This window comes from Pleurodeles waltl, chromosome 9 (genome assembly GCF_031143425.1).
Source record: "Pleurodeles waltl isolate 20211129_DDA chromosome 9, aPleWal1.hap1.20221129, whole genome shotgun sequence".
NCBI lineage: Eukaryota > Metazoa > Chordata > Amphibia > Caudata > Salamandridae > Pleurodeles > Pleurodeles waltl.
In genome coordinates this window covers 1011731583-1011754038 of record NC_090448.1, presented here as the reverse complement: position 1 = coordinate 1011754038, position 22456 = coordinate 1011731583, and the positions used below count along the sequence as shown (strand labels likewise).

At 45.5% G+C, this 22456-nt stretch overlaps 1 protein-coding gene across 1 annotated transcript in view; it reads left to right on the top strand.

Annotated features, from left to right (window-relative positions):
- TRAPPC6B (trafficking protein particle complex subunit 6B) overlaps positions 1-22456 on the top strand; it is a 60341-nt gene that overhangs the window by 9291 nt on the left and 28594 nt on the right. Inside the window, exons 2-3 of the mRNA XM_069208612.1 lie at positions 14566-14633; positions 14803-14920. Coding sequence (XP_069064713.1) covers positions 14566-14633; positions 14803-14920 — 186 coding nt within the window. The remainder of the gene's footprint in view (positions 1-14565; positions 14634-14802; positions 14921-22456) is intronic.

Sequence of the window (22456 nt, the reverse complement as noted above, 5' to 3'; positions counted from 1 at the left end):
TGGTTTGGGGAAGTCACTCACCAAGCAAACGTCAATGGTGTGTGGGAGGGGGTGTCTGAGTGTGAGGTGTATTTTAATAATGACCGTCCTCCAAAAAGCTGCAAGGGAGCACATCCCCATGTCATGTGAAGTCTGCATCTAACATTCCACATCTTGGGCACCCCTCTGATATATATTACCCATAGTCCATTCCGGCATCAAGTAGGTCATTTGTAGGAAGTTGAATTGAATATATTTAAGCCTGGTGTTACGCGAGAGACTCTTGGGTATGCCATCATCCCGCTCCAGTCTCTATAAGATATCTCTTTTCCCAAGACCCCTTCCCATGTAGTTCTTAACATTAAGGGTGTATGCCCCATCTCACTCAGCACTTTGTAGAACCAGGTAATCAACCTCCTAGACGAGCCCAATGAGAGAAGTAGCAGAAGTATAGCATGTGTGGGGGTTCCTTCTGACCACAGTGCCATAGGTCTGCATAGGATCGCACCACGGCCTCATAGGTCAGAAACTGATCACCAGGCAGGCCGTAAGTGTCCATGAGATCCCCCCAGGGGGCTGAGCCCTCCCTCTTGAAACAGTCGCCGACCATCACCAAACCAGTGGCCACCAGCTCGAAAGCCTGGTCGCTGTAAAATAAGTAATCCGTTCCGTATGTGGGAGGCCTACTAAATGTAGTCCAGATGCATACACTACTGGTCTTTGAGCCCTCACCTGACTTCTCTTTTATGTATTTAAGGCCACTTTCAGCAATATAGTTGGATGGGAAATTGGTACATCTGGCCTCAGTAACTGTGGCAATAATAAGCCCTGGTAAGGGGACAAGCCTATCTGATCTAACAACCCCGGTGGGCATCTCCAAGCCACCTGGCAATCCACTGCAGTTGCGCCGCTAAATAATATAACTCATCACAGACTTCTAGACCTAACTCTTCTGAAGGGTGTCTCAAAATTGCGAGCAACACTCTGTCTGCTCCCATCCCATATGAGGTCTCTGAGAAATGCATCCACCTGACGAAACCAGACAACTGGGATGTTAATCGGTATATTTGCTAAAAAGTAGAGGAGGTGGGGTAAACACCACCATTTTAGTAATTGCTATGCAAACCATCAGGTATAATTTTAGTGACCTTTAGAAAAGAAAATTGCTCTTAAAAGAGTGATACGCTCTTCTCAAGTTCGTTTCGGACACACCTTCAATGGTATGGTAAATCTGGACGCTGAAATATCTAAAGGAGGGTTCCCATCAGTAGGTGCTGCGAGTGCTGGCCATCCTTAGTCCAGTGGAATAGGCAGGTCTTCACTCGATTCAGCCACAAGCCAAATACTCTCTTAAATTCCTCTAGTCTCTAAATGGGGTTGTTCACACCAGTCCTACCATTCTCCAAGTACAGGAGGAGGTCATCCGCATACAATACAATAGTATTGCAGTGTCCTTCCAATAGTAGTCCAGTTTCTGCACAATCTTTTCAGAACCAGGCTGCCAATTGTTCTATGGCAAACGTAAATAATAAAGGTGATAATGGGCAACCCTGCCTAGTCCCTCTGTTGACTGCATATACAGGGAGACCGTAACCCCAGTTTGCACCCTAGCAGTTGGCTCAGTGTACAGCAGCGTCACCCACCTTATCCCGTCCTCCCCTAGGTTCACTCACTGCATAATCCTAGGCAAGAAGTCCCAGTGAATAGAATAAAACGCTTTCTCAAGATCAACAAACATCATTGTGGCCTCAGCCTGGGACCGCGCGTCAGGGTGGTGCAGAATGTGGAAAAGTCTGCAGAGGTTAAGGGAGGTGTTGTACCCAGGATAAACCCGTTCTGAACTTTGTCTATGAGTATTTGTTAGGAAAGAATTCCATTTGCCAAAACCTTGCTGAGTATTTTGAAGTCAATGTTTATCATAGATAATGGATGAAATGCTGAGGCAGGTGCCTCTGCACGTGTAGTCTTAGGGAGTGGAAGCACCAGTGCATTCCTAGTGGATTCCGGTAGACTACCCCTTTCTAATGAGGTAGCATATAGGAATTCCAGCTTTGGAGTCAGTACATCCATTTATGTAGTATAGAATTCAGACAGAAGGCCATCGGACCCCGGAGTTTTACCCTTGGCCATCTCCTTGATCACTTGACGTAGTTCCAGAGCAGTAATCAAACCCCCTAGTTCCCCAGCCGTACCCTGAGGCAGAGTCGGAAACTGTACTCTGTCAAGGAGTGCCTCCTGCTTCCTATAGAGTGTCTCCTAGTAAAGCACATACAGATTGTATTGTATTTCTTCCCAGACTACTTCTCTGCCCTCTATCAATCAACCTCTCTCCATCCTGCCCACTTACTTGCCCTCAGAGAGGTACCTTAATTTACATTTATCATTTGGTGCTAATAACCCTGGACATGGTAAGGGGATCTATTGTCCATGTTAGCCCTTATGGATAACAGGACTGTGCTCAATCCATCTGTTGCCTTACTCTTCTCACTGTTGTTCTTTTGTATGAGCAGTACAGTCAGTTCTGCAGCATCCCATTCTTTTTTAGGCCAGTCAGCCATGTTTCGACATCAGGTGTCTTATGAGCTTTCCCACCCATAGCTTTAGTTCGTTTAAAAACCACTAATGCCATGTCTGCAAATCTGCATTCTTGTTTTAACAGTTTTGGATGTTTCATTTGGAGCAGTAGGCAACTTAAAGGGTTGGGGTCTATTCTTTTGAGGAAGACTTCCTTTATATTTTCGAATAACTTCTCTCAGAATTGTCTGTTTTCACTCCCATACCACACGTTGTATATCTGCTTTCTCCTGCTGACATCTTTGACAGATATATACCCAGACAACTGGGTACAGTTTGGACCATTTGGAAGGTGATAAAAACACCTGGTAGTGGTAATTAAGTTATGTACATTTAAAGTGGGAATTTCTAGTGACAGCTCTGATGTATTTCAACATTCTAGCCCAGACCCTTTCCGGATTTCCTTATCAAATGTTTGCTCCCAATTCAATTTCATTTGTGACAAGTCTGTGTTGAATGCGAGTGCTGTAGGAGTATGTAAACTGGTTACCGCATATCCAGCTAGATAACATTATTTGTAGTGCATCCATGCAGGATGTTGGGCTCGGTGTCCTCCATTCCCCAAGTTCATCTAGCAACTCTCCTCAAAGCATTATGAGACATATGCTGTCATGCTGCTGTTGCACTTTTGGTTTGAATTGTCTCAGAGCATCCCATTTGTGTTTAGATTTAGTACCCTGACGCCCACATCCTCTCACGGCCTTTATCCTACATCATAAGTAGGTGTAAATTTGGCCATATACCACATAACTATCTCTGATGCATACATTCTTACATCCCTAATTATATGTCTATACCGAGACCAATGATATCACATCCCTAAATGTGTGTATATTGGGACCAGCGGAAACTAGCTAATCCAAGCGCCCTGCAGTGCAAAATATTCAGTTTTTATTGTACCTTTTAAGGCCCCAGCTAACAATGCTGCACCAAGGGGAGGCTGTATGTCACGTCTCTCATGATCTTTCTCTCATGATCTTTCTCACATCTCAAACAACACATCTGCCATATCAGCTGTGATGTCAAGTAGTATGGCTCAAGAAGGGGTGCACTATTGCTGCCTTCCTTCAGGGGCATCATAGACTTCCCAATCATTTTTTTTTCTGTTCTTACCTCAGATCAAGTCTGACAGAATACCATTCAACTCTACAAAGAAGGCTTCTTTAAGGATTATGGGAAGTGCTGCACAAAGGTAGAATTAACATTTTGAGGTTAGCAGCACAACATAGTGGTGATTAGGAAGCTGTCTTTTTTTGTTTCCAGCCTTGTCCCCGCCTGAAGGAGGTCTGTATCATGATACATTTGGACCTCTAACACACTTGAATGTGTGTGGTTCTCAATTAAGGGGGACATAATTAATTCCTGCTTCAGGGGAAAAACAAAAGATTTGTCCCAATTAATCTTGAGACCAAACAACTCCAGGAACAATTTCAGTATGAGCATTACCTGGGGAGGGGAGATCACGTTCCAGAGCCCTTAAGCATAGTAATGTGTTATCAGCATACAGGAAATTATATATTTTGCACTTAATAACCGCACTCCCCAATCATCCGCTTGTTCCCACTGCATACATGCTAAAGGCTCCGTCGCCCAAACAGCTTCGGGGGAAGCGTGCAACCCTACCGAGTTTCCCTTCGTATGACCCAGCTATGTGAGAAGGTTTGTCCGGTGCAGACTGTGGCATTCAACCTGGTGTATAATAGTTTTATTGGTTTAATCAAATATTCACCAATCCCCACTTTCCTTAACGTAGTAAGCAAAGATTAAGAGTATTAACGGCCTTTTCTGTATACAAGAACCCTATGGCTGAGGCACAGAGCTGTTCATGGGCCTTATGTAGCACACAGAACAGCCTTTATTTGGTTTATATGTGTGTGCCATTCGGGTATAAACCCATTCTGGTGTACCAGATCTAGATCATTTGGACTAATCTGTTGGAAATGTATTTAATCCAAAGTCTTGTATTCCATGTTTAGGTGAGACAACAGCCTATAAGGTTTTGTGTCCAAAGGGTCTCACCCAGCCTTTGGTAGCACCACAGAGAAGGCTTCTCTCATTGACTTCTGTCATTGTGTTTGCCAAGGAGCTGTCGGGTACTACCCTTAACTCGAGAACTCTGTTCTGCATCCATAGCATATATTTGCATGCTTAAGGAAATATTAACACTGTATAGGTTTTCAGACATACACCTCTAATGTTCACCTTGATTGCAACCCATTCCTTTGCTGTGTCATCACATTTTCTTGATTGTATTTAATGTCATTGTCTGCATGCGCTCCAGTCACAGCCCTAAAAGAGGTATGGGTTAGTGATTTTGTCTGCAAGATCTATGTTGGTGTGCCACACTGCTGTGTCCCCCATTCAGACCGTAACAGCAAGAGGTTGTGATTCAACTCTGTTCCTGTTCATACCCAGCATTTTTCCCATTCTCAATAGAAATATATCAAGCCTTGTACATGTCCCATGTACTGGTGAGTGGAATGAGTGCTCACTGTTACCCGGGTACACCTCTCTTTATTCATACTGAAATTGACAGTTATGTGTCCATTGTGAAAACCTTGGTCACTATCCTACAGGGTGCCCCTTGCAGCAGAATGCCCTGTCTGTCTTTCTCAATATCTAGAACAGCATTATAGTCTCTGACCCCAAAACATAGCACACATTGTATAGCACAGCCGGCCTAGGGTTTAGAACTGCATTTAATTTTTATTAGGTGCATATATGGCAGCTAATCTGAGGGCATTCCTACCTAATTGGCCCTCTAGTAACATATACATCCCTTATATGTTTGTGTGTGGTGGTTATAGTGTATGGTGTGCCAGGGGCAATCCATATTAGTGCACCTCTTAAGAATGCAGTGTGTGCTATTTTTTTATTTTTTTAATTCTTTTTATTAAAAAACGAAACTGCCATTGCATCATGTAACATACGACCATTGAGAACCCATCATTTGTCAACCTCTCAGAGTGGGAGTACAAAATCGTGCAATATCAAATTAACATCATAGGCAGACATCCCCCATTTAGTACACAGCATTTCGCAGAACACTATCTGCACACCTTCCGCAGAACAGAGCAGGCAGAAGGATCAATCCCTTCCCCTTTAGGCCCTCACCCATCCCAAATTTTCTTCCATTTCCCGCGGGCACCCCCAGCTGCCATAGATTACTTTTTCCGCACCGCGGCTCCAGTCGAGGTCTGATCTCCGTGCCCCCACATCCACACTATATTACTCTTAGCGACTACAGCTGCTATTGCCAACCATGTTGCCTGCTGCTTCGTCCAGTGTTCCTCTCCAACTATATTGAAGAACAACAGCTCAGGATCTAGTGGGACCGCTCTTCCAAGGACCAGAGCCGCCTCCCCTGGTACAACAGGGCCAATAAGTCTGCTGCCTGGGGCATGTTCATAAAATATGATAGAAGGTGCCCTCCAACCTGCATCGCCACAAGCACTGCACACTCTGAGTCCGACCAATCCCATGCATCACTACCTTGGAATAGTATGCCCTGTGAAGAATCCAAAGCTGGATCAGTCTAAACCGTGCCTTGATCGCCACCACCCTGAGACCCTGTCTCGCCGCTCCCCAGTCCTCGTCGGAGAGTGTACCCAAATCCGACTCCCATTTTAGCCTTAGGTCAGTTATCTGATCTGGCGAGTTATTTAGTAGTTTCCTGTAAAGCAAGGATATGGCCTTCGACTCTAGGGGCTCCATCAGGAGTCTGTCCTCCAGAGGATTTGCCTTTGGCAACTGCTCGTGTTTCGAAATATATTGACTCAAAGCATGCCACAGCTGCGGTACCTGAACCACTCTGTTCCTGCCATATCGCATTCCTGCTGCAGGACCTCGAACGTCACAAGTGCCTGACCCCTCCAGACATCTCTCAGGTGATCAACCCCCACCAGTGACCATTTGTGGAATCCACCCACGGTCCTCAAATCCTTCAACAAATCACTACACCAGAGGGGTTCCGCGCTGTCAGGGTGGAGCCCAAGCCCAGATAATGGGTGGCGTCATGCCAGGCCTTCACCACCATCGCGGTGTGAGCCGGAAGCTACCGCGAACTCCCACGGAAATAGAGGCGGGCTCATATTCCACCCCCGCATCTTGTCTGTCCTCCTGAAAGGATGTGCCCTCCCATTCCGTGAATGCCCAATCATTAATATTGACCAGATGAGTCGCCCAATAATATCAAAGGAGATCTGGAATGGCCAACCCACCCTCATACACGTCAAGCTTCAATTTTGACCGTGCCACACAAGAGCAGCCGCCGTCCCATAATAGTAGCCTCTTTTGTCTAGACTCCGGAACACCTCTGTCATTATCTCATATGGAGTGTTCTGGAAAACACATAGGAGGCGGGGCAGTGTCGTAATTTTGAAGAGTGCAGCCCTGCCCACCAGTGGAAAGAGCAATGTCCTCCTGTGGGCCACATCCCTGTGAAATCTGTCAAGCTGGGGTTGAAGATTTTCCCTCAAAAAACACTCCCAGGGCAAACCGGATGGGAGAAAGGGGTCACCTCTGCCGGGAGCCCCTGTGGAGGGAGAAGGGCCTTGACAACACAGTATTGGCCCTCACCTGAGCCACTGGATCCCAGTACAGCAATCTGATCCATGACAAAAATCATGGGCCAACCCCAAATGTTTTGAGGACAGCGAAGATATAGGGCCATTCCACACTGCCGAAGGCCATTCGGGCATCTAGGGACAAAAGCGCTGCCTGCTCCCTGTTCTGACCTTCCGTCATATGTAAGACACCGTACAGTCTCCGCAAGTTCAGACACGTAGACTTGGATGGCACGAAGGCTGTTTAGTCTGGATGCACCAGTTTAGTAATGATTACGCTCAGACTAGTCGCCAAGACCCTTGCCAGGACCCTAACCTCAGTATTTAATAGGGAGATGGGCCTGTAGGAGGCGCATCTCTCTGGGGGTCTACCTTTCTTTTGGACCACCACAACCGTCGCGGTCCTTTGATCCAGCGGCAGCCGTCCCACGTCCCGCGACTCCCGGAACATGGCCAACATATGCTTTGTCACTTTACCACCCATGCACTTAAACAATTCTACCGGGAGTCCATTGGGCCCCGCCGCCTTGCCCGATTGAAGCCCCCGCAGCACATCCACGACCTCCTCCTCCATAAGCTCAGCTTCAAGGTCCCCTCTCTCCGACTCCGAGGGCACCGGCAACTGGATATCCCACAGGAGGTCCGAGCAGTCCTCCTCTGTCATCTGAGACACCAAGGCATGAACCTCCTCGTAATAGGCAGCAAATGCCTCCGTTATGGATTCGCTGGATTCACACATGGCTCTTTCCTCGGTCAGTATCATCCTGACCCAAGGGCGCTCCTGGTTGCGCTTATCTAGCCACACCAATAGTCTGTTGGCTTTGTCCCCCACATCATACAGCCGGCGCTGAGACGCCAAAGCATAGGCGCTGACATGTTGCTCGGCCAGAGCACGCAGCTCATATCGTTTGAGTCGCAACTGGTGCGATAGCCCCTCCCTCTGCCTGACAGCTGGCTTCTAGAGCTACGATTTCTAGCTCCAATTCCGTGACCTGCAAATGTTGTGCCTTCCTCTTTTCCCCCAATCATGGCCTGTACTTGACCCCTCAGGGCTGTTTTAAAGGCTTCCCACAAAATGGCCGCAGAGTCTACTGAACCCAAGTTCTCCTCAAAGTATTGATCCGCCCCCTCCCTTACCCTGTCAGCAAAGGGTTTATCTCTCAGATAACATGGATTCAGCTGTGAGTATGCCCGTTAGGAGCCCAGCACTTTGACTCCCAACAGGGGAATGGTCGGATATCCCTCTCGGATAGTGCATAGCCTCCTGGAACCTATCCAAATGGATCCAGGCCGTGAATAAATGATCCAGCCTCACCGAGCCACCATGGGGGGCCGAGGAGAAGGTGAACTGCCTCAGTCCTGGATTATGTTCCCTCCACACATCCACCAGACCGAGGGAGTCCAGAAAGGACTTCAGCATAGTGGAAACATCAGGCGTTCATGCATGTGTGACTCTATTGAGTCCTGGATCAACCACCAGGTTCATATCCCACCCAGAACCAGGAGCCCCGTCAGGAAGTCGCGTAACAGTGCACCTAGGTCCGCCAGGGTGGACCCCTGAAGCCGCAGTGGAGCGTAGACAGACAATTGTTAAGATTGTGCCCCTCCCAAACCCCCGAGACTGCAACATATCGTCCCAGCGCATCCCACCAGGTGCGTGTTCGGATGAATGGTATTGATTTTTTTTAAGAAGAATACCCACACCCCGGGATCCCGCTATGTAACCCGCATGAGCAATCAATTGGCACCCAAACCTGTCAACGCCCTGTATTACTTTCCTTTTAGGTGTGTTACCTGCAATAAAACAAGATCAGGGCTATTTCTGCGCAGAAACTGGAGGACTGTGGTCCGTTTAATCCGACTCCCAAGCCCATTAACATTACATGTCATGGCCCTAAGAGAACGTGCTCTCGAACCTGCCATTAAGTGTACCTCGATTCTGTAGTCCTGTGTGTGTGTGTGTCCCATCCCCAAACAATGTCCCATAGTGTTGCAGTATCATGCAGTGGCTTAAGAACAAGGTGCAACCATAAACTACAAAATAACATTCCCCTAAGAAAACTCCCCCGCACCGCAGCCCTGCATAGCAGGCTTTAAACTGCACCCCCCAAACAACAGAGCGCCTATTGTCCAAAACATGGGTGGACCAGCGTAACCAAGCATGACCTCCACCATACGGTATATAAACAGTCAATTCAAAGTAATCCCCCATCGCACCATACTATGCATCGTCTGTTGTGTCTCCTGTTGAGCCACGGCAGGCACCAGCCATGTCGCCAACCCCTCCATCACTATGCTGCAGGCACGTCTGTCTGTCCCGGTCCCAGCTTCTGTTGCCCCGTCTGCGAGGCCGTCTTCCTCCTTCCACTGGGCCCTCCTCTCGCCTTCCGAAGATCCGGGCAGCCCGTAGCTTTTGACCCCTTAAGCCCCTCCTAGGCCTCCTCCGGCGCGGCAATGTGCCAGGTCTTACCATCTGCAATGACCCTCAGCCGCACCAGGAAGAGCATCATATACTTACGTTCACGGTCCCGTAGAGCTTTTTTGACTTCCCCCAAAACTTTGGCGCTGCCGTTGGACCTGTAGTGTAAAGTCTGGGAAGAAGCGAACAGTGGCATTCTCGAATTGTAGGTCCCCCCTTGAGGTGGCAGCCTGGAGGATAGCATCACAATCACTAAAATGAGATGGGTGCAATAATGGACCCAGTAATCAGGGTTTCCACAAAAAGCTCGACTTTCGGACCCTCTGCTCCCTCCGATACCCCTACGACGCTGATATTGTTTCTCCGCGCCCATCCCTCCTGGTCCTCTAGGCGCGCCGCCATGTGCCCATATTCCGCTGTGAGAAACTGCACTTGCTCCTCCAGTGCCTTGGATATAGACTGGTTATATCTGTCTCCGCTGTTGAGACCTTCTTGTAGACTTTTTGAAGGTCGGCCCAGAGAAGGCCCACGTCCACTACCACCACCCTTCAGGTCTTTGACCGCTGCCATAATCTTGCGCACGGGCTGGGGTTCTGCCCCCCCCACCCCCTTTCCCCCCCATGTCACCTCCCACGACCCCAGGATCTCCCAGCTGTCTTGGCATTGTGTAGTTGTCCATCTTGTTTGCTGCAGAAGCTGGCCTTTGGTCCTCACCATACTAGATGTGCCCCCTCTAGCAGGTCACCCGGGCCCCACCAGGCCACAGGTCCTGCGCGAATCACAGTCCAGGCGCAGGCGGCGGGTCACACCACCCTCCACCGAGTGGTCTCTCTGCCGCCACTGCGGGCCACCTCAGACCCATCCTCCGGGGGAGGGGTGGCGGAGGCACCCACGCCACAAGATCTGCTCCAAAAAAAGTGCTGAACGCAGGGAGGGTGGGGGTGCAGACCACTGTCTGGTCTGGGTCGCGACTCCCCGTCCCCCTTCACAGACCTCAAGACCCCGTCTCAGGAAGCGGTCCTCCTGCCAGCCGTCTGGCCCGTTCTGCTCACCCGGCCGGCACCAGCAGCCACTACCCAATCCAAAAACAGAGGGGAGGGGGATTCCTTCGCGAGCCAGAAAATCACCGCCACGGTCTCTCCCAGTTCCCGTGGCCGACCAGACTCACTTCCAGGGGCCCTGGCCAGGCGCCCCGTCCTCTATCACTGCAACTGGTTCCCCGATCAGTGCCGGGCCTCCTTCGGCTGCACGCTGCCTCCTGTCCCTAACAGCACCACTCGGCCCCTCGAATCACCTCTCCTCCGTCTCCAGAGCCGTCGGGCACCCATTCCAACCAGATCATGTGGATTGATGGCAGGATATTTGGGGGTTTAGCTCGCTTCAGTGCAGAGCTCTGCTACATGTCTGCCATCTTAGCCGGCGCCTGGCCACACCCCGAGTGCACTAATTCTATCAAATTACCTCTCCATTGTTTCCTAAATTTCTCCAGCTTGTTTTTAACAAGGTGAGCTTCTTGCAGGCATGCAATGTGCACCTTACAGTATTTGAGTTGTGTGTGTGTGTGTATGTGTATGTATATATATATGTATGTATATATATATATATATATACACACACATACCTATATGAACCAAACAGTATATGGGTTTCAACAACTCATCTGTTAGCCACCCACTGCAACTTCTTCTCAAAGCTTTATAGTGGCCTGCTATAGCCATCAAACAGTTTTTGCTCTGGACGGAAGCCAAAACATAGGCCCACCCATGAACAATGTAACTGCTGCTTCAAATTCATCCTGGCATGTGTAAGGAGCATGTGACATAGGCGAATACACAGTCACCTGAAATGCTGCCACCCACCCTCCGCTCCCAGCACAGGTCTATCTTTGTGAAGTCGAGTTAGGACTGCCACTCTATCACACAATCTTGTCTGCATTCATTGGGGTAACCACTTGAGCCAACCCCTAGATTTCTGACATTGACCGCTCCTTTGAGTCTTAATATGCTGGCGAGTTAGCATTTTCAGGGATGTGGAATTCCTATCGCCCGACGCCCCGGGGCATCTTGTTTGGGGTCAAGGGCAACAAGTTTTTATGTTTACTTTGTCCTTGGGACAAGTAGGCCCAACCCTCTGCAGCACAAACCCTTTGGCTGCCTGTTTACAGAGAGTGGAACTCTCTGCAGTGGAGGTAATGTGTTTCCAAAAAATAATGCTGTTCGAACTTGTATTTATGGTTCATTAATTGAAAGCCTTCATTATTAGGGTGAGTGCTGTAAATATATGTTTTAAGGTCACACTTTACTACTGACGTTGGTTCCAGTACAAAAAAAACAAAACCGTGTATACACATGTTTGAAAAGTTTAGGCTATGAGGCTATGTATAATGCTCCCAGAATGCTCTCTGATTAGATGCAAATGAAGTGTAATTTAGTAAAATGTGTTGATGCATGCTAGTATTTCCCAAAAATATTTCTAATGGAAAATCAGTGTAACCATTTTCAACACGAATATGGGAAGCATGAAAATAAACAAACACTGACAAAGCCAACTGGTCTGACATATTTTTATAAGTTTTTTTAGTTTCATCAATGCGTGTCTTGTTTTGACATGGCTTTTGTAACACTTTATTGTTGTGGGAGCTACCAGGCCCTCAACATTGTAACAAACACTGGCAAACCCCCCCCCCCCCCCCCCCCAAAGTTTTTGAACTCTAAAAGCACACGTTGCCACCAGTGGTTTAACAAAGGCCCTGCAGCCGCCCTCCAGGGGGCCCCTTCAGCACAGCACCTGCCCTGAGTGAGTCTGGAGAGGGGGCTCCTCCATGTTCTTTGCAAAGGGGCACCCTTCAGTTTCGTTACGTCACTGATTGCCACTGTAGTTCCTGACACTGAACAAAACTACTTTGTGTGCCAATATGCTCCTTGTGGAAGAGCAGAATGCAATCACTCACAGTAAAGCCAGCCGAAAGAGAGAGAAAAGAAGTTTAATAAAAACAAAATGTCTTTGTTAACACCAGACCTAATTAGGGACCAAGACCCATATGTAGGTAGCTTTTTGCATGTCGCAAACAGCGACTTTTGCTGTTTGCGACATGCAAAAAGCACACTGCGATGCACAAACCCAGTTTTGCGATTCAGTAACCTGGTTACCGAATCGCAAAACGGGTTTGCCACTCGCAATTAGGAAGGGTTGTTCCCTTCCTAATTGCGACTCGCAGTGCAATGTAGGATTGTTTTGTGACCGCGAACGCGGGCGCAAACCAATCGCAGTTTGCACCCATTTCAAATGGGTGCTAACACTTTCGCAAAAGGGAAGGGTTCCCCATGGGACCCCTTCCCCACTGTGAATGTCACTGTAAACATTTTTTCAGAGCAAGCAGTGGTCCTGCAGACCACTGCCTGCTCTGAAAAAATGAAACGAAAACGTTGTATTTTTCGTTTTTGTAATGCATCTCGTTTTCCTTTAAGGAAGCAGTCACAGACATGGTGGTCTGCTGTCTCCAGCAGGCCACCATCCCTGTGAGGGCCGCTATTCGCAAGGGGGTCGCAAATTGCGACCCACCTCATGATTATTCACTAGGTGAGCATTTGCGAAGCCCTTGCGAATCACAGATGGTGTCAGGGACACCATCCTACATTCGGATTTGCGATTTGCTGAAAAAATGAAGTAGCCGCCGCTGTAGGTGCACTGCGTAGCCTTACCTGCAAATAGGAGGACTGTGAGTAGACTAACCCAGAAGTTTATAGTGTACGTTTTACTTTGGGAATAAAACCTGTTCTTGTTTTATATATGCAGTGTGGGAATAGTAATACATATAGATCAACAAGAACGAACGGGGTGTTTGCTTGGGAGCGACATGGTCAAGGTAGTAGGACTTCCTACTTGGAGGGTGTTGGAGGAGTAGAAGAAACCGACAAAGGTTTGGGGGGGTAAGAGAAGAAACTGACATGAGTGCGGATAGAGGAGCGGGATGAAGCAGGTATTGTACGAGTTAGAGGGGAGATGTCACGGATGTGAGTGGGTGGGAGTGAAAAGAATCAAAATATGGGAAAGGGCCTGAAAACACAAGCACTCATATGGAGTGCTTGAACATAAAGAAAAAAGTTTCCTAAGACGGGAGCAGTGAAAGGACACTAGGAGTTGGTCCACTCTGTAGGCAGGGCCAAGCACAAAAAGAGGACATGACGCAGGCTTGCTGAGACAAATTGGAACAAAGCAAATGTGAGCAATGCTGAAGCTATCCAATGATAAGCTATGGGCGGGCTCTAAACCTACTAATTGCAAACCAAATGTCTTGGAGAGACGGAGCATACAGTGTCTATGCGAGACGTAAAAACCTAATGGTTGCATCTAAGCTTTACTATCCTTGAGCACTGTCTCTTTTTAGTACTACTGCATCAGAAAGGTTCATACTTTGAGTTGACCATGTAGTCCTGTTTTTCACAAAACCTTTACAGATGCTTCATACTAGACACTGGACTTGGGTAGCTTGTGAAATATGATTAATGTTTTGACAGAATGGGGGCATTTTTGCAACTGATACAAGGATTAGCTTCCTTCTATATCTAACGTAAAAGTATGTCCGTCAGTGTTTTGTAGAAGAGACAGTATGCATTTCGTTATGGGGTCTTTTTTATCAGTTCTTGTGGTTTTACTTCTGTAAACTGATCAGGGTTGGATATCATCAGAAAACCTTATTTTGGGGACATTTTTCAGTTGCTGCCATTTGTTTATCTGCCCACTGATATGCCAAAGATTTAACATGCACATATTTGACGTATTGTTTTATGCAAAAAAGAATCTATATGCGTGCAAACTACAATTTGGTCTGGTAGGTATTTGCTAAAACACATTTTCTGTCTTCAAGGGTGCCCTTTGCATGGGCTTTTTTTTCAGTTCAGTGGCACTCACATACATGGGCAACCAACACTGCTGACATATTATTATCCTTTGCATTAAGTGTACTGTATACATTTACTGAACTGAAGCAAACGAATCACCATCAATCCATACTTTTTTATCTTCTAGGAAAATGGAAGATGCATCACTAAACTGGAAAATATGGGCTTCAGAGTGGGACAGGGTCTGATAGAAAGGTACATTGCCCACCTTAGCTCTGGATGTTTCGAATATCGCAAGCATGATTGTTATTGAGCCTATCTTTTCTTTCATCAGTGGTGCTTTTGTAAATTATTCATATATTTAGTACTTGAGTGTTCTGTATTAAAGATTACACTGTGACATATTCAATTATTTCATTTTCAGATTTACAAAGGACACTGCAAGGTTCAAGGATGAGTTGGATATAATGAAGTTTGTTTGCAAGGATTTTTGGACGACTGTGTTTAAAAAGCAAATTGACAACTTGAGAACAAATCATCAGGTAGTAGAGATGATAACCTGCTTTGTAACCACCACACCCATTACAGGACTCTTCGAGTTTGAAACTTTTGTGTTTTTTTCCTCATAAAATCAAGATACGTTTCAAGTTCCAGACTTCACCATCCTTTTCTGTAGACATAACATTTATGCACTGCCATTAGTGAGGAGTCGTCGAGAAAGGCGACTGGATTTTGAGAGGGTTTGCTTAAATGTTTCCCTTTACTTTTGTGGATACATTTGTAAAATAACATTGTGATGTGAATCACTATGTTTTCTTAATAACAGCTTAGGGACAGAGACTTCTGATCAGAGCAGACAAATCAAAACGTATATAAGTGTTCATGTGGTAGCATATTTCACGCTGCTGAAAGGTGCTGATAGGAGTTGGGCAAATAAATCTGCAAACTGCTAATTGGAATGAAAGTGGATCTGCAATCTGGTGGGTTAATTACTAGCCCAAACTGTTTAAACTGCAGCAAACTGCTAATATTTTTACATTTATTTATTCAGATTTTTATATAGTGCATACAAGGCCCAAGAGCATTAGAGTGCTTTAAAACAATATCAAAAACGTATTCAGAGAGAAATCAGAAAGATAAAAACTGCAAAAATAGGGTAAGAGTAGCATTCCAAAGGGGAGAGACCATGATGAGCTGAAGCTCAGAAGGGTTGCATGTTAAAAAGGATTTGTAGACCAAGTGGGGATATGCCAGGGAATCCCAGCAATAGTCAATGATGCTACAATTCATAAATGTCACTTGGCTGTTAAGCGGAAACATTCAACATTTTGATACTGAGAAAGTCTTTGGGTTGTTTCTTGAAAGCTGGGTGTGAGAGTATGGTCCAGATGTTGGGAGGAAGTGAGTTCCAAATTTTAAGGCACTCAGCAGGAGAAGGATTGTGTCACAGTATGCATTTTCTTGAAAGCAGAGACTACAACTTTGGAGCACTGACTCTCTTCTTGAAGAGTGCGACTGCAGAGCTTAAGTTTGTTGCCCAAGTAATAGGAATGGTCAGTATCTATAAACAAAACAGGTAGTTTTGTACAAGGATCTGCCTTCTTTAGGGAGCCAGCCAAGAGTTGACAGGATAGGGTAGATTTAGTTGCAGCCACCAGATCTTGTGGCCAGGCAAGCAGCAGCATTCAGAAGGACTTTGATTGTGGCTTTGTGAATTTTAGGAATGCTGGGAAGAATGGTGTTCCCTTTTTTTAAGTCTAGGAAGCACAGTGGCTTGGATGACGCTTTGAAGGTCGTTTTCAGGAAGGAATCATTTGATCCTACAAATGGGTGTAAGTTGTTAGTTGGCATTTTTGGGAGCAAGACTGACGTGGCCAATGAAGTGCAGTCTGCTGTGGAGCCAAGAGATTTGGTGGTGTTGGTAATCGAGGGAGAGAAGTCAAGACTATTAGTCGAAAATAGATGGGCAAAGAAGGAGACACTGGCGAAAAGAGAAGCAACCGTTTTATGAAGATTGAGCTTGAGTCATCCAGGACTTCATTTTGTCAAGTGTTTTGGCCAAATAGGATATACCAGTAGAGGAAGAAGCTTTTAAGTAGGGCTGGATGTCATCAGAGACAAATTAATGAGGCTGACAGGCCAGAGTCCTTTAGGAGCACACCTAGCTGGTTAGCAAAGATCCTTGTGGGGCGCCCTGGGGAACCGCTAATGAAGCATGCTTAATCTTCAGTAGGTGAGAGGGATTCTCTAGGTGAGATGTGCAGCAATTCACTACCGATCCTTCTAAACGTAGGGTGTCAAAGTCTGCCAAGAAATCGAGAAGAATGAGGAGACATGACTCACAGTTGTTCAGCGTTCTTAGTGCATCTTTGGTTATTGGTAGGTCCATACTTCGATTAGGCCTGGAACCAGATTGGAACTCATTCAACAAATTGTTTTCTTTTTTAAACTGGTTAAGCTGGTCATTGACACAGCTTTGAAGGAGTTTACTAGAAAGGGAAGTCGTGAGATAGGACACTACTTGCCCTAGTTGGAAAGAGAACCCTGGCATGGAGACAAGTTAATGAAGCTGACCCATTCAAGTATGAGAGCGTTACTTATTTCTTTAGCCAGGTACACAGGTAGGGAACTAAGAAAGTATTTAGAAGGTTTGAGTTTGGAGATAAAGTTATGGAGCTCAGGCTGAGAGATGTCCCTGAAGGTAGCTCAGTTGTTGTGTTTTGTTGGTTATGATACTGTTGGGACTGGAGTCATGAGAATAGAGGCCTCAAAAGTTATCTTGGTATGGAAGAAGTGGGCCAATTCTTCACTCTGTTTGTCATGCTCAGGTATAATCATGTGAGCCCGTAGGGGTGGATGTTGCTTTCACAACTTCTGAGGGCTTTTTGGGTCTATTTTTAACACCAGGAACCCAGGACCTAATAAGTACGGAATTGCATTCAGGCTTCATTTTTGTATGCACATCTAGAGCTGCACGCGGGGTGCAAGATTTGGCCAGAGGGATTGTGACACGGAGTGTTCAATGATTCTTATGTGCTGTCCTTTTTCATTAAGATCTTTACTGTATTGTGAATGAGTGTTCTTGATCCCAGGCCAGCTTCTCTTCTAGGTGGGCTACTTCATCCACCATTGCAGTAAGTGTGTTGTCGAAGAAATTAGTTGTAGAGTTTTTCTCCTGGTATGTACTGGGTGAAGGAGTCTGAGGGCCAAGCAAGAGTCAAGAGTGTCAGGATTGATGTTATTACTGCCTCTGATTGGGTTTTTGGCACTTAGGTTGACAGTTTGTTATAGATTTGGAGAAGGACATTTTAAAGATAACTAGATAGACCATTCAACATTAGTGGGGTCAGAGGAGCAGATCTTTGTGTCATTGCCATTGATTTGTGTCTTGACAAAGTCAATACAGCTTTCAGCCAAATTGTATTGTTATTGAATTTAATGAGCTTTTCATTTGAGGCCCTCATGTCTATATTGAGGCAGTGGAAGGTTGGGCGAGTTTCTGTTCCTACCATTTTCAGGGAATAGATTGTGGATCCCAGTCACTCCAATGCTCATTTTGCCTTCTCTGTGGAGGCATATATAACCATAGTTGGGGAGAAGAAGAAAGTCTAGGACAGCTTAAGAGCTATCATTAAGACATGTTTCTGCCAGAAACATAAATTAGAGGACCAGGTTTGCAGTCAAGTTGGTAATCTTAGTCCGATGTTGTAAAGCCGGTCTGCAGTTCTGGAGAATGCAGAGGATGTTGGTATTTCACATAGATATGTAGGTGGTACATTTTATGAGAATCTACGTGAGATTGTCAAGATTCAGTGCTCATGTAGTGCACCGGGTACCACACAGACCCATCTAAGTAAGGCTATTCGGATGGTCAAAGCTACTAGAGCACATGTTGGCTTTTCCCATGAGAGATGGGGAAGGATGAGGCCAGTATTTTGTTTGCAGTTGCACGGTATTCAGCTGTCAGTACAAATAGTAGCAGTATGAGTAGTGAAATTAGTAATGGTAGTGAAGGTAGTAGCAGAAGTATTTAATATATCAGTGCCTTCATTAGCAGAACCAGTAGCAACAATGCTGTTAGTAGGAGAACCAAAGCCAGCAGTTGTAGCAGCAACAGTGCCAATAGTAGCAGTACCAGTGAAGGTAGTAGCAGTATCAATGACATTAGTAGTGGTTATGTGTTCCAGTAGCAAGTACACCAGTATCATACTTCCAGTTAAATCAAGAAACATTTCTCTGTGTCGTATCCTGGGTGTCATGGACCTCTGTCTGAAAGGGAACTGTGTGCTTCTGCCATCACGTTTTGTAGAAGGGACCACTAGATGATGCCTTTTAACTATGTATCACTGCCATACCTTGTCAGTAAGTAGCTTGCACTGTTGTGTGCCTTGATTGGACAAGTAAGCCCATCTTTCAAAGTAGCTATGAATGCTTTGTTAAGCACACATCTTCTATCATATAGGACATATTTGTAAAGGAGATCTCAGAAATATCCTGATCCTGCTCTTCTCCTCTAGCAGCAGATAAGGAGCAGCAGATCTGCCCAGTCTTTTTTTGCCCAGTTAGCAGTGTTAATCCTTTTATATTACCCTTCTTTACTAGCCCTACGCTCTTTTGCATTTTGCTCTGTAGTGGTGCTTTAGAACCAGTAAAGGTCAATATATTGCTGTTTGAAGTCAAATGAGCAGGTGGTACGGAAATGACAGATTGTATCATTCTATAGCCACTTTGTGCCCTCTTTAAAAAAAAATGTCATTGCTGTGCATTGCACTTAGCATGCATGGAGTGATCCTCTTTTCGCAAATTGACTCATCACCATAGGCATCAATACTTCAGCCATATTACCTACTTTTTTCCATCACAGGAAGCGATGTCCCAGCTGAGTTTTAGGAAATGTAAGCCACATGTGTGACACTAGCTCAAACTTGTAGACCAAAGATATATCAAAGCGCCTATTGGTTCTGTCGGTGGAAACTTAGATCGGCAGCATGACTAAGTACAGGCAGTCAGGGTAAAGCCCTCACACCGCCCACTCCATTGGAACATGTGGGGTGTTTCTGTCCCTCACCGCCAGGAAGAGCATGACTTTGCAGGACAGAAAAATATGCTTTTTGTTTTTCAGAAACAAACTCATGCGTTGGGTTTGATTCTGAAAGATTAAAAAACTACATTTTTGGTGAAGTTCCATCACAACTGATGGCAGCCCTCCAGCAAACTTTCTATGTCTTGAAAGGACCCATTGTGACCGCTGTTCCTTTGATGGTAAATAGATGACAATTGGGTTGGCTGTCATCTCTAAATTTGAACTGATTACCGCTGAAATGGCAGACTTAATGTTCCTCACAATCCGAAACTTGCTACTTCAGCCGTGAAAAGTTGAATCCGGCCTGAAACATTCAATTTCAACAACTGGGAAACTTTAGAAGCTCTTAGTTTTGATACTAAACTTTTAGTTGCACAGGAAAGTAAATCCAGACAAGAAATATACAGGCTTTTAGTATTATCTCCTCCAAGTGACTCTGACTAACTGGTATATGTAATTGCCGCCCTCTTGTTAACATTCTCCATTCCAGACTATATCTCAAGTGGTGTAATTTGTCACTGGATCAGAAAATGGAAGCTGCTCACACATACCGATGTTTAATTTGTACCCTGATTTACTCTCATAGGACTTGATAATCTCTAGCGTAGCAGCAAGAACATAATTTGTTTAAACTTGAAAATTAATACAATCACTCTAAATGTCTCATCCTTTCAATATTTACTTATGACTATGCACATTCCTGCAGTTTGCTAAAGTTGCTCATCTCCCTTTCTTTTCCACATTCTTTATGGATTCCAAACTTTTTTAGTATCCTATCCAAGCCACATACTCCATAGTGCTCTGTAACATGGGCCAAGTATGTAAACAAAATATAGGTATTGACAATAACTGCCCATTTGATAAGTTGACAGAGCTATGCATAATGGTGTATTATGCCTTTTCACATCCCATACACAATGGTACACACCCTTGTTTAATACCATGTTCCAATTCTAAATGAGGTGACATACACCGTTAGCAAAAGCACACAATTAAGGAGATCCGTAGAGAATCTATACTAAGTTACTGTAATCATCTTTAAGTCCAAGCCACCTTAACGGCCTCTACTTAAAGGTCACACCACTGAATGAAGGACCTTGTCGGCATCAAAAGCTGCAAACAATGACTCCTAGTTCACTTTTTCAGCAATATTAATTAGGTTACAGATGAGCCGTAGCTTTTCAGAACCTCTACTACCCGCAACATTCTAACAGATCAATGTTAAGGACAGGAGCATCATCTCTATTCTTCTGGATAATGTTTTGGCAAATACTTTTTATAATCCAGATTTATAAGTGAGAGTCATTGATAATTACTCGTCATAAGGTCTCTGCCTGGCTTCTCTGTTAAGACTATCATGACTTCTTGCACGGTTCAAACTCTGTTCCTAAAGATTCTCGTTTCTACCTAGGCCAGAGAATCTCTGACTTTATTATACATAATTTACCTCCCAACAAATCTTTGGCTGCCTGTAAATTGTTATTGTGTGGTATAGTACAAGTAACTTGTCAGATAAAATAGCATAAAAATCCTTTTTATGCAGACGTTCACCATAATGGTATCCCCCCTTCGTTGTTCGTGGAGGTGGAGCTGAGCAGGCTTGCAGCAGGCACAGCAGCTGTGAGCGGCGAGCAGGGCACCTTGCTGGACTTGCAGTGAAGCAGGGCGGCATAGTGGTACATTGGCCTCGGGGAACACAGCCAAAGTGGGTAAACCCCTGGGTCTCCTAGCAAACTTATATGCTTGGCAGGAATGAGCTCTGGGATTAGGCTCCTGTCGTGCAGGGTCGGGGATTGAATAGATGCAGAAGCGACCGGCTTAGATGCTGGTGCAGCTTCCGTCCACTTCATCCCCCTGCCCTACCCCGCCTCACTCTAAGCACGCTGTTGTTTGCTTTCAAATACACCCAAATACACTGCTTTGCTTGTGCTGGGCAATATTACCCAACCCCTGTTTATCTTTGGGTTGGTAGCAACAAACGAGGTCACACATTTTCCTTCTCTCTAGGCCCCCCTGCCTGCACTGTTGTTCTGTAGGAAGGTGCCTCTCTGGTGCCAGAAAGGTCTCCCCTCTCTACATTATCAGGGCGAGGCTTAGTTTATTACTGAAACCCCGAAGTTTAGCTTGTGCTCCTGTGCTATTTGCTGAAAACTGCTGCCTTTTAAAATGATGGCAAAAAAAATTGAATCTAATTTCCACTAGGATTTGTCCTAATGAACCCCTTAAGAAGCAAACCTAACCACGTTGGAGCATTGAAGGGGATCCCTCCTATCCCTGTTTATTTCCTTAAATCATGTGGGTCTAACATTAAGGTAGAGTTTTAATTTAATACGGCCCCAGGAGACAACAGCCTATTGGATCAAAATCTCTGTAACCTCCAAGTAACAAAGGAGGCTAAGTTTAAGAAGCCATTGGAGCTGATTAACGCATCTGCTCCTTTTTTTTCTCCATTATACCTTGCTGGATATTAGTTTTGCCCATCACCAGTAATCATTACCTACAGTTCTAACTACTCCTACTCCTAGTTCCTCTGCTTTGCCAGCCAGTAAAATCCTGATGTCTGCATTCTGCAGCACACCGAGTAAACTCTTATCCTCAGTTTCCAACTTATCAGGAGCTCCAGAACTTAATTTGAATGCTTCTTACCACCTTCCTGGGGACTATGTTGAATATTTTGAAGCTCTTCGCTACTTGCAACATATTTTATCTTCCATCCCGAATCTGCCTGAAAAAAATGAGTCACCTTGGATCATATACTTGGCATCCTACTTGTGATCTTCAAAGATCTACCTACAAAATTAGAAATCAAGTTCGAGGATAAGCACTTTAAAAATAGGCCAGGTGACTACAATGAGGTGAGGACTCAAGTTGGTTGTCCTTTATCAAGGGCTTCTAACAGTGTTTGTAAATTGATAGTTTATACCTCTGAAATAGAGACAAGCTCTTTTTCTCCAGAGGACATATTGAAGCTCAAAGGCAACCCCTTTAGGGCAAT